Here is a 12,524-nt window from a genome sequence, read left to right on the forward strand (position 1 = left end):
GGCACCTGCTCGGCTCAGGACAGCAGAGGGTGATGAGATCACACAGAATGCCATAAGCACACAGTTCACTGTCCAGGAGACTGTTGTGAATTGTATTAGTCTTTAATTTATTATGGAAATATTGTCCTATTTTTCTGCTATTGTTTGCATCTATCTCAGGTTATCAAGATTATCAAATTGTTTTTGTCATTGATTAACAGTTATTTGAATTATTTAAAATGATCTTGTACCATCTGTAATGCCATGTTTATTTTTAATGGGCACTTCCATTAGTTGTGTTGTCATCTTGGTAACAACCTGGCTGCCCTTGTGGGTGACATCACCCTTATATCCCATTGCTGAGATTGTTGAACAACTTAAGACTTGGCACACCATTTCTTTATTTTTCTGATTCCCTGGTTAAAGAACTCTAGCTTGCGTTTTCCTTACTTTGAATTTTGGCTTTAAAGATGGTTTAATTGCTTCTCCAAGTTTTGATCTTTGCTCTCATTTTGACTATGTCTTGTCTTGCAGTTCTTTGCTCCTTTTCCTGGGACTTTTAGTTTTGTTAGCAAAACAGAGATGTATAACACATGTGATCTCTCCTCTGTTCTGCCAAGTTGCACAGTGCCGTTCGCACTAGTACTACCAGATTTGGATAACGCCACTCAACAATCACTACAAGTCCTAAATGCATGATGTGCACTTCCTTTGTTGTTTGTCTCCGACATTGTATTTATTGTCCTTTTTTGTAGAACTCTGCTGTTACTAGTCTATGGCAGACATGCAAATAACAGTTAAATTTTCCTATGTCCATGCAACAGTCCACCTGATTATTCAGATTTGTAATATGCTGGTTATTAGATTGAGCAAAGGAGAAATTGAACATTGCTCAAAAAATGTGTCAATTAGCTAACCGAGACAGAATGAATGATTGGTCCCCACTTACGTCATAGTATGCAACTCATGCAGTTGCATTTTTTGTCATTTAATAATGTAATGGTTGAAAGCAAATATTTTAAAAGCCATATATTAACTATTATGCTTCCTTTACAGTGCTGTGGACCTTATTCGTCTTGGAGGTGGGAGGCTTCGTTTTTTGGTTGCTAAGTCTGATAAAGAGGTCTCCGAAAAAATCAGTGCATCCTCGTGTTAGGATGAAGAACAAATCATTATATGCAAAGCCTTTAACTTACCGGTTTGCTTAAACCACTCTAAGGTTAAGCTTTCAGCTTACCAAATAAGCATGGGAGGCTCCAGCACCTGCCAGCAGGAGGTAATGCTTAAAGACTGAAAGAAGCATTTCATGGCATTTGAAAAATATTTTTTGTTCCATGCTTCCATGACAGTTCTAAATAGGTTTCGTCTACAGTTACGAATCTTTAACAAGGGGAAGATTTTATCTGTTAATAGTTACATAAAGTGTTATAATGATTATGCAAATATTTTCCACAGTATTACCAACTTTTCACATTTACTCACAAGAAAGTCTATGACTGTTAATGTCTGTCCCCTGGCTAAGGCTTTACTTTACTTTTTGGACTTGAACACATGATTTCCAATCAAAGCATAGGTCTAGGACTATCACAGTTGATTTAAATTGTGTGGTATCAGTCAGTAATTAAAATGTTAATCACACACTGAAGAAATTTGATGATTTGAAATATGTGGGATGTCAAACAAATTAGAAAAACGATCTGGACATGACAAGCTTGTAAAAAGTCAAGAAGGTTAACAAAGAGTGCACACGAGTGTGCTTATTTATCTTTCCATCGCTGAAGTAAAGCTCAGTGACGGAGACATATTTTTAAATTTTGTACCTCAAAAGGAAGTATCTTTTCCCAAAGCTAAAGTTGCTGAATGAAGGTAGAAGGATTACTGAATGAAGAAATGGTTCTACCTGTTGGTGACTAATATACTGTGAGTCAGATAATGTGATAAACAAACAGTATGCCAAAGTACTCACTCCTGTGACAATGTTCTAGCTTTAGGATCTCTAAGTCAAACTGGTATTTTTCTTGCTGTGCTGGTCTAAAGTTTAACCTCTGGATAATTTACCTATCCATTCTGCAAACTTGTATTAGCTATCATGAGACCTTTTTATTATTACTGTTTATTTATCTGAAGGGCATATGCTTCTTATAACAGTATTTTTTATGGTGAATGAAAAACCAATTGAGAAAATTGAAAAAAATCCTGATGAATTACCAAACGTGAATATGATATATAGCTAAATGCCTGGAACACAAACCATCAATGAAACCAACTTCAATATTTTACACTTACGTGTTTACATACTTGTAGGTGTTAAGAAACAATGAGCCTTTTTCACACTTTACTTTTTCTACCCTGAGGCATCATCGACAGTTTAAACTCTATTCCAGTTGTCCTAACGAATGGCAGAATGGTGAATAAAGAGCTTAAACAGTGTCCCTTTTTGTTAAAAATTTAAATAAAAACAGTTTGAGTGTTGAAAACTTTCCCACCGATAAAACATGTGAAGAAAATGGATCTAAGCAATGAAGAGATAAAGAACCACATTCTTTACATGCCATGGCAGCATTTACGTTTGTAAGAGTACATAATGATGCCTTAAAATTGCTCATGTGTCTTTCTTAGCTGGAACAACTTTGATGTCATACTGGGAATCAACTTTTTAAAGAGAAAATGCTCATCTTGGAGTTAACGTGTGAGAGTCCACCTTGATGGAAAACAGCACATCAGGTCCTTTTTCCTAGAACCCAACCATATAGCGGCACCTGCTCCTGGTCAGTAGACAGCATAACATAACTGCAATAACAATATAAAACATATGTTTAATTGTCGTATGTTTGTGCATTTCATGGCAGGAACTTATTAACTTGCATACGACAAATGCAAAAAAAATGATGCAAAGATAAATGGTTGCTAAGTAAACCTTGATCAACAATAGGTATTTTATAAAATGACAGGTAAATTTACCTTATAAAAGTATACTGACATCTGTCAAAAATGGAGCGAGCCAACATTAAATATAAAAAAACAGGTTAGTTGAAATTGTTAGCATAATGACATAAAGTTAACAAAAGCTTACCTTGGTAAATATAAAGGAATTCCTCCACAAACTTGTTCTAGCCTTCGTCCAGTTTTGACGCTTCTGTTATGTAGTGCTTTTAAACATTACTTCTCACATTAAAAAAAACAATTATTGGAAGTGAAAGCAGAAAACTGGAATAAACACAATTCATTACTGTCTAACTAACAGGAAGTAGATTTTCCTGTCGATGTGTTAATTCCGAGTTGTGTGAAAAGGGCTGATTCACTAAGAATCAGTGAAGATATTTAAATCTGTTTAAAATGTTGTATTAATAAACACAGTTGTGTTTTTGAATATCCATTGCATCCCTTCTCCACCCAATATTTTATTTCACTATTGAAACAATTATGTGTGATTTAAGTAATATGCATAGCTTTCACTAAATAAATCATGATTGCAGTACGTCTTGTAATAAATGAGGTTAGTAATTACTGTAAGCGTCACTGAAGCTGAATCAGTCTTTTAGTCTTGTGAATGTAAAAAATAGTTTTGTCAGCCAACAAATAATCTAAAAGTAAAAAATATTATAGAAAACTATTATGCATTAAATATGCAAATCAAATTGTATAAAATATTTATCATAATAATACTTTGTATCTGGTTCTGTGATCAACAATTTAAAAAAAAGAACATTGTCTTTGACGTATTACGTGTTATTGGCTCTCTGTGAGGATGCAAATTAACAAAATCTCCCAGTTTGTAACTGTTGTATTGATTTTATTTTTTCACAAGTTGTATAGAAGAAAATCCTGTTGTGTTGATGTTTGTCATTTTTATCAGAAAATGTATTTTTAAGAACATGGCAATGTACTTCTTTGTATCATAAAAATAAATGCAGATTTTTTTCTAGATTGCTGACTAAATACATCTTCACATTCAAGGCTGTTTGTCCTAGAGGTAACTTTTAATAAACTAAAAAAATAAAACAACTTTGCAGCCAACATATTTTATTTTTAAAGGTTCAATCAATTATTAAAGCTCTTAGATTGACAAACATATATTTTATACACATACATATACACAGACACAGATTTGTGTAGAAGCATTTCTTACAGGAGTTCAAGTTCTTAAAGAAGACTGAAGGTAAGGTTAATCTGGACACAATGCAGGAGAAAAGCCAGACTCCCTCTGTAGGACTGCACTCATAGTGCGCATGACTAGTGGCAGAGCTGCACTTGTATCCCTGTGCCACTGTGGATTAATCCCATCCATGGAAGGTGCCAGCACAAACTGAGCCACACTTGGCAACTTCAGTAGGTTGATCAGTTCATTGGCACGAGTGACAATCTCTTCTGTATCATCCTCACTGTAACATGAAGATGCTGCCTTTTTGTGTGCAAATGTGCTCATTTTGGAGAGGCACAATGAAACTCTGGATGAAAACAAAAATCCCAGCATTTCACAGCAGTATTCTTCCTCTCTACAATGCCTCCCTGTTTTTCAGCATACTTGCCAAAGCAGTTATATTCTCCACTGTAATACTTAATTTACATAATGATTTTTTAACAATTTCATAAACAAATGAAGAGCATGTACAAACAGTATTTGTTGCCTAATAACCAATTATGCACAGTTTCACTGAGGAAAATCTGAAGGCAGCATGTGATCTTTTAAACACAGTAAAAATATTTATTCAGAAAATGAAACTCAATAAGCACATACCTTGGGATGAGGTCCTGACTTCGTGAAGCAAGTTTGGCTAACGTTGTCATAAGCACAGTGATCACTCGGGGATTATGTACGTGCGAGCCAGTGCACTGCCTGACTTGGGTAATTTCAAATAGAACAGCTTCTAAAGTTTCAAAGAACAAGGTAATCTGCTCCACAGTGCACCTTCTGTCATAAGAGACAGACAGGTATTCGCCGACAGCCCAGACCTAACAAACACACACAAAAAAGTGAAGATTTATTTCCCTATGTTAGTTTGGGGTCTTTGCCCCATTTTGTTTTTTACCATTTTATTTTGTCCCTACAATTTACAGCACAGTTGAAACCTGGTACTTCATCAAAACAGCAATCAGAACAATTCACTTCTTATACAGCCCAGTCATTGTTGGTGTCGAGTTTGCCTGTTATTCCCGTGTCTGAATAGATTTTTCTTTGGTACTGGGGTTCTGCACCCACAACTTAAAACATCTGCGTTAAAAATACTGGCTATTTTAAATTGGCCCCATATGGACTAGCACCCGATCCAGGTTTGGTTCTGGTCCACTTCCACCTAAATTGGATTAAGCAAGCTTGATAATGTTAAATTACATTATTATCTGACTTATACACACTGCATGCAGGTGAACAGAATAGTGTAACACAAAATATTTCATAATTTAAATTAATTAAATCGTAACACTGTCTTCCTTTGAGATTATTCATTTTGCTCAAACCACTTCATTAAAGGCCCTACTGTATATCAACCCTCAGATCACATCTTGTCAGTTTATTGGTTTGTTTGCCAATCATGCAAAAATTGATGAAAGGATTTTCATGAAATTTTGCATGTAGGTTACTGTTGGTTCAACTTAAAATACAGACCATTTCAAAAAATTATCACAGTGGGGGGTTGTAATGGGGGGCAACCCAAAAACTGTGCATTACTCCCAAATGCTTTTGTCGATTTTAATGAGATTTTGCATGTATAATAAAGCTGAACCACTTTAAAATTCAGATTACATGCCGTTTCAGAAATTTCATCGGTACGGATGGAAGCAAAAAATGCATCACTGTAAATCAGCCAAGTCAAAATCTGTAAAATTTTGCAAGCATATTATTGTTGATACAAAAAAATATTCTTCAAGAAGGATACAAAACCAAATCTGCTTTAACACACCAAAACAGTTCAGCCAATGGTAATGAATTTGGCATACTGTTTAAGTTTGCCTGTACTTACAGCGAACGCTGTCCATGTCAGTGATTCAATGGCTTGTGGTGTGATGGGGGTCAAAATAAAAATTGCACACTGATCAAAAACGGCTATGTCTACTTTCTTGAAATTTTCTACATTATGGATAATCTAATTTAAAACATATGTTTCATGGATTTTGAAGGATTTTATTGGAGTGGGAGGGCCCAACACCACAAAAAACACATATTACTCCAAAACAGCTGAGTGAAACTGCATATACTGTGCTTTATATTACAGTGAACAAAACCAACAACAAAAAAGGTAGTCTTACACAGGTTACATACAATATCAATGATTCAGTTATTCAACAAGCCATCCAGTTTATTAATGTGTGAATAAATATCTGTTTGTGAAACCATAGTAAACCAGGAAAAACAAAGAAGCAGCATTCAGGGTTCCAGGCCAGCAAGGAGTCACCACAATTATGGAATCCAATCATTCACAATGAGAACAAAGACATTGATAGACAGGTAATACAGATGACAAATGGGACAGCTAGTAATGACAAAAGGGTCATCTTTTTATATTATACATATATATATATATATATATATACATATATACATATATATATATATATATATATATATATATATATATATACATATACATATACACACACACACACACACGCACACACAGTACTGTGCAAAACTTTTAGGCAGGTGTGAAAAAATGCCGTAAACAAAGAATGCTTTCAGAAATATAAATAATTATTGTTTATTGTTATCAATTTACAAAATGCAAAGTGAGCGAACAAAAGAAAAATCTAAATCAAATCAATATTTGGTGTTACTACCTTTTGCCTTCAAACCAGCATCAGTTCTGGTCTTGCACAAAGTCAGGGATTTTGTAGGATTATAATCCGGTGTATGATCAACCAATTATACCAAACAGGTGCTAAAGATCAATGTCACATGCAGGTTGAAACACAGTCATTAACTGAAACAGAAACAGCTGTGTAGGAGGCTTAAAACTGGGTGAGGAACAGCCAAACTCTGCTACCAAGGTGAGGTTGTGGAAGACAGTTTCATGTCATGGCAAGTTTGAGCACAGCAACAAGACACAAGGTAGTTATACTGCATCAGCAAGGTCTCTCCCAGACAAAGATTTCAAAGCAGACTGGGGTTTCAAGATGTGCTGTTCAAGCTCTTTTGAAGAAGCACAAAGAAACGGGCAACATTGAGGATCGTAGACGCAGTGGTCTGCCAAGGAAACTTAGTGCAGCAGATGAAAGACACATCAAGCTTATTACCCTTCGAAATCGGAAGATGTCCAGCAGTGCCATCAGCTCAGAACTGGCAGAAACCAGTGAGATCTGGCCAGAGAAGTCTGGCCAGAAGTGGTCTTCATGGAAGAGTTGCAGCCAAAAAGCCATACCTCCAACGTGGAAACAAGGCCAAGTGACTCAAGTATGCACGAAAACATAGGAACTGGGGTGCAGAAAAATGGCAGCAGGTGCTCTGGACTGAGGAGTCAAAATTTGAAATATTTGGCTGTAGCAGAAGGCAGTTTGTTCGTTGAAGCGCTGGAGAGAAATACAATAATGAGTGTCTGCAGGCAACAGTGAAACATGGTGGAGGTTTCTTGAACATTTGGGGCTGCATGTCTGCAAATGGAGTTGGAGATTTGGTCAGGATTAATGGTGTTCTCAATGCTGAGAAATACAGGCAGATACTTATCCATCATGCACTACCATCAGGGAGGCGTATGATTGGCCCCAAATTTATTCTGCAGCAGGACAACGACCCCAAACATACAGCCAAAATCATTAAGAACTATCTTCAGTGTAAAGAAGAACAAGAAGTCCTGGAAGTGATGGTATGGCCCCCACAGAGCCCTGATCTCAACATCATCGAGTGTGTCTGGGATTACATGAAGAGACAGAAGGATGTGAGGAAGCCTACATCCACAGAACATCTGTGGTTAGTTGTCCAAGATGTTTGGAACAACCTACCAGCTGAGTTCCTTCAAAAATTGTGTGCAAGTGTACCTAGAAGAATTGATGCTGTTTTGAAGGCAAAGGGTGGTCACACCAAATATTGATTTGATTTAGATTTCTCTTTTGTTCATTCACTGTATTTTGTTGATTGATGAAAATAAATGATTAACACTTCCATTTTTGAAAGCATTCTTTGTTTACAGCATTTTTTCACACATGCCTAAAACTTTTGCACAGTACTGTATTTATATATATATATATATATATATATATATATATATATATATATTATATATATATATATATTTATTTATATATATATATATATATATATATATATATATATAAAACCACCCACACAATTCAGGTCGGAACTCAGACTACGAATGTAATTACTCCGGACCGACAGGCTGTCAAATAAATGAACCACATGGCGTGGCGCAGCGTAAAGGGGCTTCGTCTCCGACGCTGATGTCCAAGGTTCGATCTCCAAGAGGGGAGCAGTAGAGTGTGTACGCCTGATGAGCCCAAATGAGGGCGAAACACATGTTGCATACTCTTTGCATTATTTGACAGTAAACTATGCAACTATTCCATGATCTGCTTCTCGCAACTGAAGAGGGAACCGTGGCGGATGTTTGCCGAATGGCAGACCAACCACAAGCATTACCTGGTAGGTAACCACCCACACAATTCAGGTCTGGACTCAGACTACAAATGCAATGAATATATTTTTCTTTTGTGAAAAAACACAAAAATATTTGCTTTCTTACAAAAGTATCCAGGCAACTCCGGGTACTTTGAGCAGTAAGGTATATATTCAAACAAAATTATATCTATCTAGATATATATATAACTATATATTTATGTATGTATATACAGTATATTTCTTTTAATTAAGTATATATTTAAACCCAGTATAAATAGCAAAATCTGCCATATGCACTGATCCTAAACAGAAGCTACATGTTTAGCAACATATTTTAACATGCAATATAAACAATTCATGCCACATTTAAATAGAAAAATACTCACTAATGCAAATCTATACTATTTGGATAATATATAAATATTACATATTCTCTTCACGACTAATATCACTCTCAGTATCCCTCTATCCATTAGTTTATTTAACCTACTGAACCCTTTTCCAAATAGTGTGGAACCAGGTGCCTACCCAAGCATCATCAGGCACCAGATGACATGGATGAGCGTCTGGGTCACTGCAACACACGCCTGCACACAGCTCCACACTCACTCAGTGTTCGTAAAATGTTTGTTATTATTTACACAAAATTACATTTTCTTTGTAGGTAATGACGTACAATTATGTTTTAATAGAGTAGAATATAACATAAAAGCAGTCTTGCTTGAACTAATTACAGAAGAACATGTAAAACAAGCAAAGAAAAGATCTGCCAGTGTGATATTCTGCAAACTTTGATAAGTTACAGCAGGTAAAAATATGCAGCAATGCGCTTTACACCGAAACAAGAAAGGTCAGCATAGGGAAGTCTTGCTGAGTACTTACCACATATGTAAAAAAGTTCTCTTTATTCTGGATGTTTCCAGTTGCACCCAGAAATTCCAGGAGCTCCTTAGACTGCTCCACAATCAATGGAGGGTGCAGCCTACATAGAACAAGAAACTGAGAACTGAAGACCCTGTAATGTAAAATAAGCAGGGGGTCATGGCATTGTACCTCATCATATGTACTCTCACTGCTTCAGTTATAAAAAATAAACAAACATGTTCTTTACGTATGATACCTGTTTGTTTGGTTTTTATAAACAGTTTGCACAGAATTAATCTGTGCAAAGTACAGAGTAGTAACACAACATAGTAACTTCACTAAAAGTGAGTTTTACATCCAAAAAAATATTCCAAATATTTACACATACTTTAAAATAGTATATTATGGGGACACTCTTTGTCACACTGTTGTTTAATGAAATGAACTTAAGTAAAGGCCTAACTGCTACATAACACTGTCCAAGGCAAAAACATTAAACTGAGGTAAGAGTATGTGTATCTTGGTGTAGTGGAATGTAAGAATTATTCAGATAAGTAATAATCCCATTTTCATTTAATACATATAATTACTATTTTATTATTGCCCACTCCAACTGATCAAATTATATACTCCAGTGACAGATTTGGTTCACTTATTCAGTAAATTTGGAATCTTGGGCTTTTAAATCTTGCATAACTACACAGTAGAGTGCTTTTTTCTACTACAGTAAGTCTTTTTTAAAATGTAACACTATCCATTGAGAATGTAATAGAAAATGTTATTACAGGAGAAACTAGGTTTGTTTTTGCATATATTTTTTGGCATACAGATTCCATTTTTGATGTCCATCATTTAGATTAATTTTAAAAAAGTTTAATTTTCCTATCATTTATTTAACTTTTTTTTTTTTTTTTTTTTTTTACACAACACCATTGATTTGCACACATGGCTATGCCATCACGTATGTAACATTATCATTATTACAGCTTAAATACGTACTGCTGTCAGTATGCATTATCCCTTCGTGGATAAACAACATCTTGTGTAATATAGTTAGCTTACTTTCCAAGTAGGTCCTAGCAGTAGGTTTGCATTTGTTTTTTTTTGACTCTCGTTATTGCCCACAACTTCTGATTGCCATCATATCCTTTGATTTCTGGCTACCTGGTTATTTAAGGATCTCCTGGTTTTGACCAATTATCAGTACTATTTCCTGGGGTGTTACTTATGAAAGTGTATATGGATTCGACCATGATTACCTGTGTACGCCAAAAAAACAGGAAAATGTATTCACAGTTATAAAACATTGCATACACACATTTCTATGAAATTTACCCTTTATAAATCACAATGCGTACAGAATGCTCCTCGAACACCGCCTGGTTATCACTCTGAAATAACCATATATGGAGAATGCTAAATGAACCTCATACATATTGCAATCATTGGCTGGTAGAGTAAACATCAAGATACAGACACCTGCATTCAAGAGTTTCTGGCGGCACACTGCAACTAAGAGCACAAGATCACGTGTAGCATTATAGTGCCTCTTCTCTGCATTCTGGGCCTAGGGAAAGGCATAAGGCACAAGCATCTGAGTGGGTAGGCGCTATTACTTGGCACATGAATGACATGATTGCTGTTACAATGAACAGTATAGGTTACAAGAAAAACTGAAGATTTTCTTTTATAAATTCCAACACTTGTGTGGAAAGCTGTACATGCACATTTTGAGCCTCTTTTTGTACGTATGCAAATTTTATAAATCTGACACATGGTCTTTTCGTTCACTCACAATAATTATTGGACACTTACAGTACATATCCCTTATTATCCCTTAATACTTTTTCTGAAATTTCATATGTAAAGTAGAAAAAAAACGGACTCTTAAAAACTACAATAACTCACCGCTGCACTTCTGTCTTGTAGTTTTGTACATCAAAAAGCAAACTGCTTCTTTCCAAAAGCACTAAAATCAGCTGGTTGATCAACATCTTGTCTGTACTCTAACAAAGTAAAACAACTAGATTAAAAAATTTATATTTTCAGTCAAATCATAAACATCATTTAATATAGATACATTTGTTTTATGTCAATACTTATTTTCAAATAAGACCAATCAGTCAAATAATTAAGGCCTCAGCTGCCTGTGATGTATAATTCAACAAATTCACTTATCTCAAAGTTCAACAGAAAACCTGCATGAAAGTCAGTGACCTTTTCATACCTGCAGTTTAGGTTTATTCAGCGTGTCTTTTATGCAAATTTGAAAAACTCCTAGCTGTTACGGGGGATTCGGTTCCACAAAATTGCTGTCCTAAACAAAAATGCAAAAGCTTGTCTGGCCCCGATTCAACTAACCTTGTGATGTCAAAGGCACCATGTGCAACAAAATCAAAAAGCATTTTAAAAGAAACACATATGATATTGGTGCAATGTCACATTTTACAACCCACTAAAGAAACTTTGAGCAATGCAGTGGAGATGTCTGATAGGTCGGCATGAACTTGGAGGAGTATAAATTAAGGTTTCTTTTAAAATGATGTTCTCAGGATAGCCTCCGGTTTACTCAATGGAGTGAGTACACTCAGAAAATGAAAAGATGGATGCATTTATATAATTGTAAATATCTGATAATACATTTAAAAACAATTGACCAAAACAACTGACATCTCAATGGTTAGTAAAATGTTTACAAAACATTGTAATATGAATGGGCTGATAAGAAAGTGGTAGGTCAGGAAGATGATAATAAAGGATAACTGTACAATAAATGTTATGAACAATTACATTAGGGCAGCACGGTGGCACAGTTGTAACGCTGCTGCCTTGCAGTAAGGAGACCTGGGTTGCTTCCTGGGTCCTCCTTGCGTGGAGCTTGCATGTTCTCCCCGTGTCTGTGTGGGTCTCCTCCGGGTGCTCTGGTTTCCTCCCACAGTCCAAAGACATGCAGGTTAGGTACATTGGTGATCCTAAATTGTCCCTAGTGTGTGGGTGTGCCCTGCAGTGGGCTGGCACCCTGCCCGGGATTTGTTCCTGCCTTGCACCCTGTGCTGACTGGGATTGGCTCCAGCAGACCCCCGTGACCCTGTGTTAGGATATAGCGGGTTGGACA

At 35.9% G+C, this 12,524-nt stretch overlaps 2 protein-coding genes across 4 annotated transcripts in view; one reads left to right on the forward strand and one right to left on the reverse strand.

Annotated features, from left to right (window-relative positions):
- Nucleotides 1-3,922, forward strand: part of radil (Ras association and DIL domains) — a 121,112-nt gene extending 117,190 nt beyond the window's left edge. For all 3 annotated transcript variants that reach the window (XM_051933777.1, XM_051933779.1, XM_051933778.1), the window contains one exon: nucleotides 1,036-3,922. In XM_051933777.1, coding sequence (XP_051789737.1) covers nucleotides 1,036-1,135 — 100 coding nt within the window. In that variant the 3' untranslated portion in view covers nucleotides 1,136-3,922. The remainder of the gene's footprint in view (nucleotides 1-1,035) is intronic.
- Nucleotides 3,923-4,109: 187 nt separating this feature from the next.
- ap5z1 (adaptor related protein complex 5 subunit zeta 1) overlaps nucleotides 4,110-12,524 on the reverse strand; it is a 28,472-nt gene continuing 20,057 nt past the window's right edge. The window contains exons 14-17 of the mRNA XM_028791078.2: nucleotides 11,318-11,415; nucleotides 9,428-9,560; nucleotides 4,718-4,932; nucleotides 4,110-4,427 (exon numbers count right to left, since the gene is read on the reverse strand). Of these exons, the coding sequence (XP_028646911.1) occupies nucleotides 4,145-4,427; nucleotides 4,718-4,932; nucleotides 9,428-9,560; nucleotides 11,318-11,415 (729 nt within the window). The 3' untranslated portion in view covers nucleotides 4,110-4,144. The remainder of the gene's footprint in view (nucleotides 4,428-4,717; nucleotides 4,933-9,427; nucleotides 9,561-11,317; nucleotides 11,416-12,524) is intronic.

This window comes from Erpetoichthys calabaricus, chromosome 11, assembly GCF_900747795.2.
Source record: "Erpetoichthys calabaricus chromosome 11, fErpCal1.3, whole genome shotgun sequence".
Classification (NCBI taxonomy): Eukaryota; Metazoa; Chordata; class Cladistia; order Polypteriformes; family Polypteridae; genus Erpetoichthys; species Erpetoichthys calabaricus.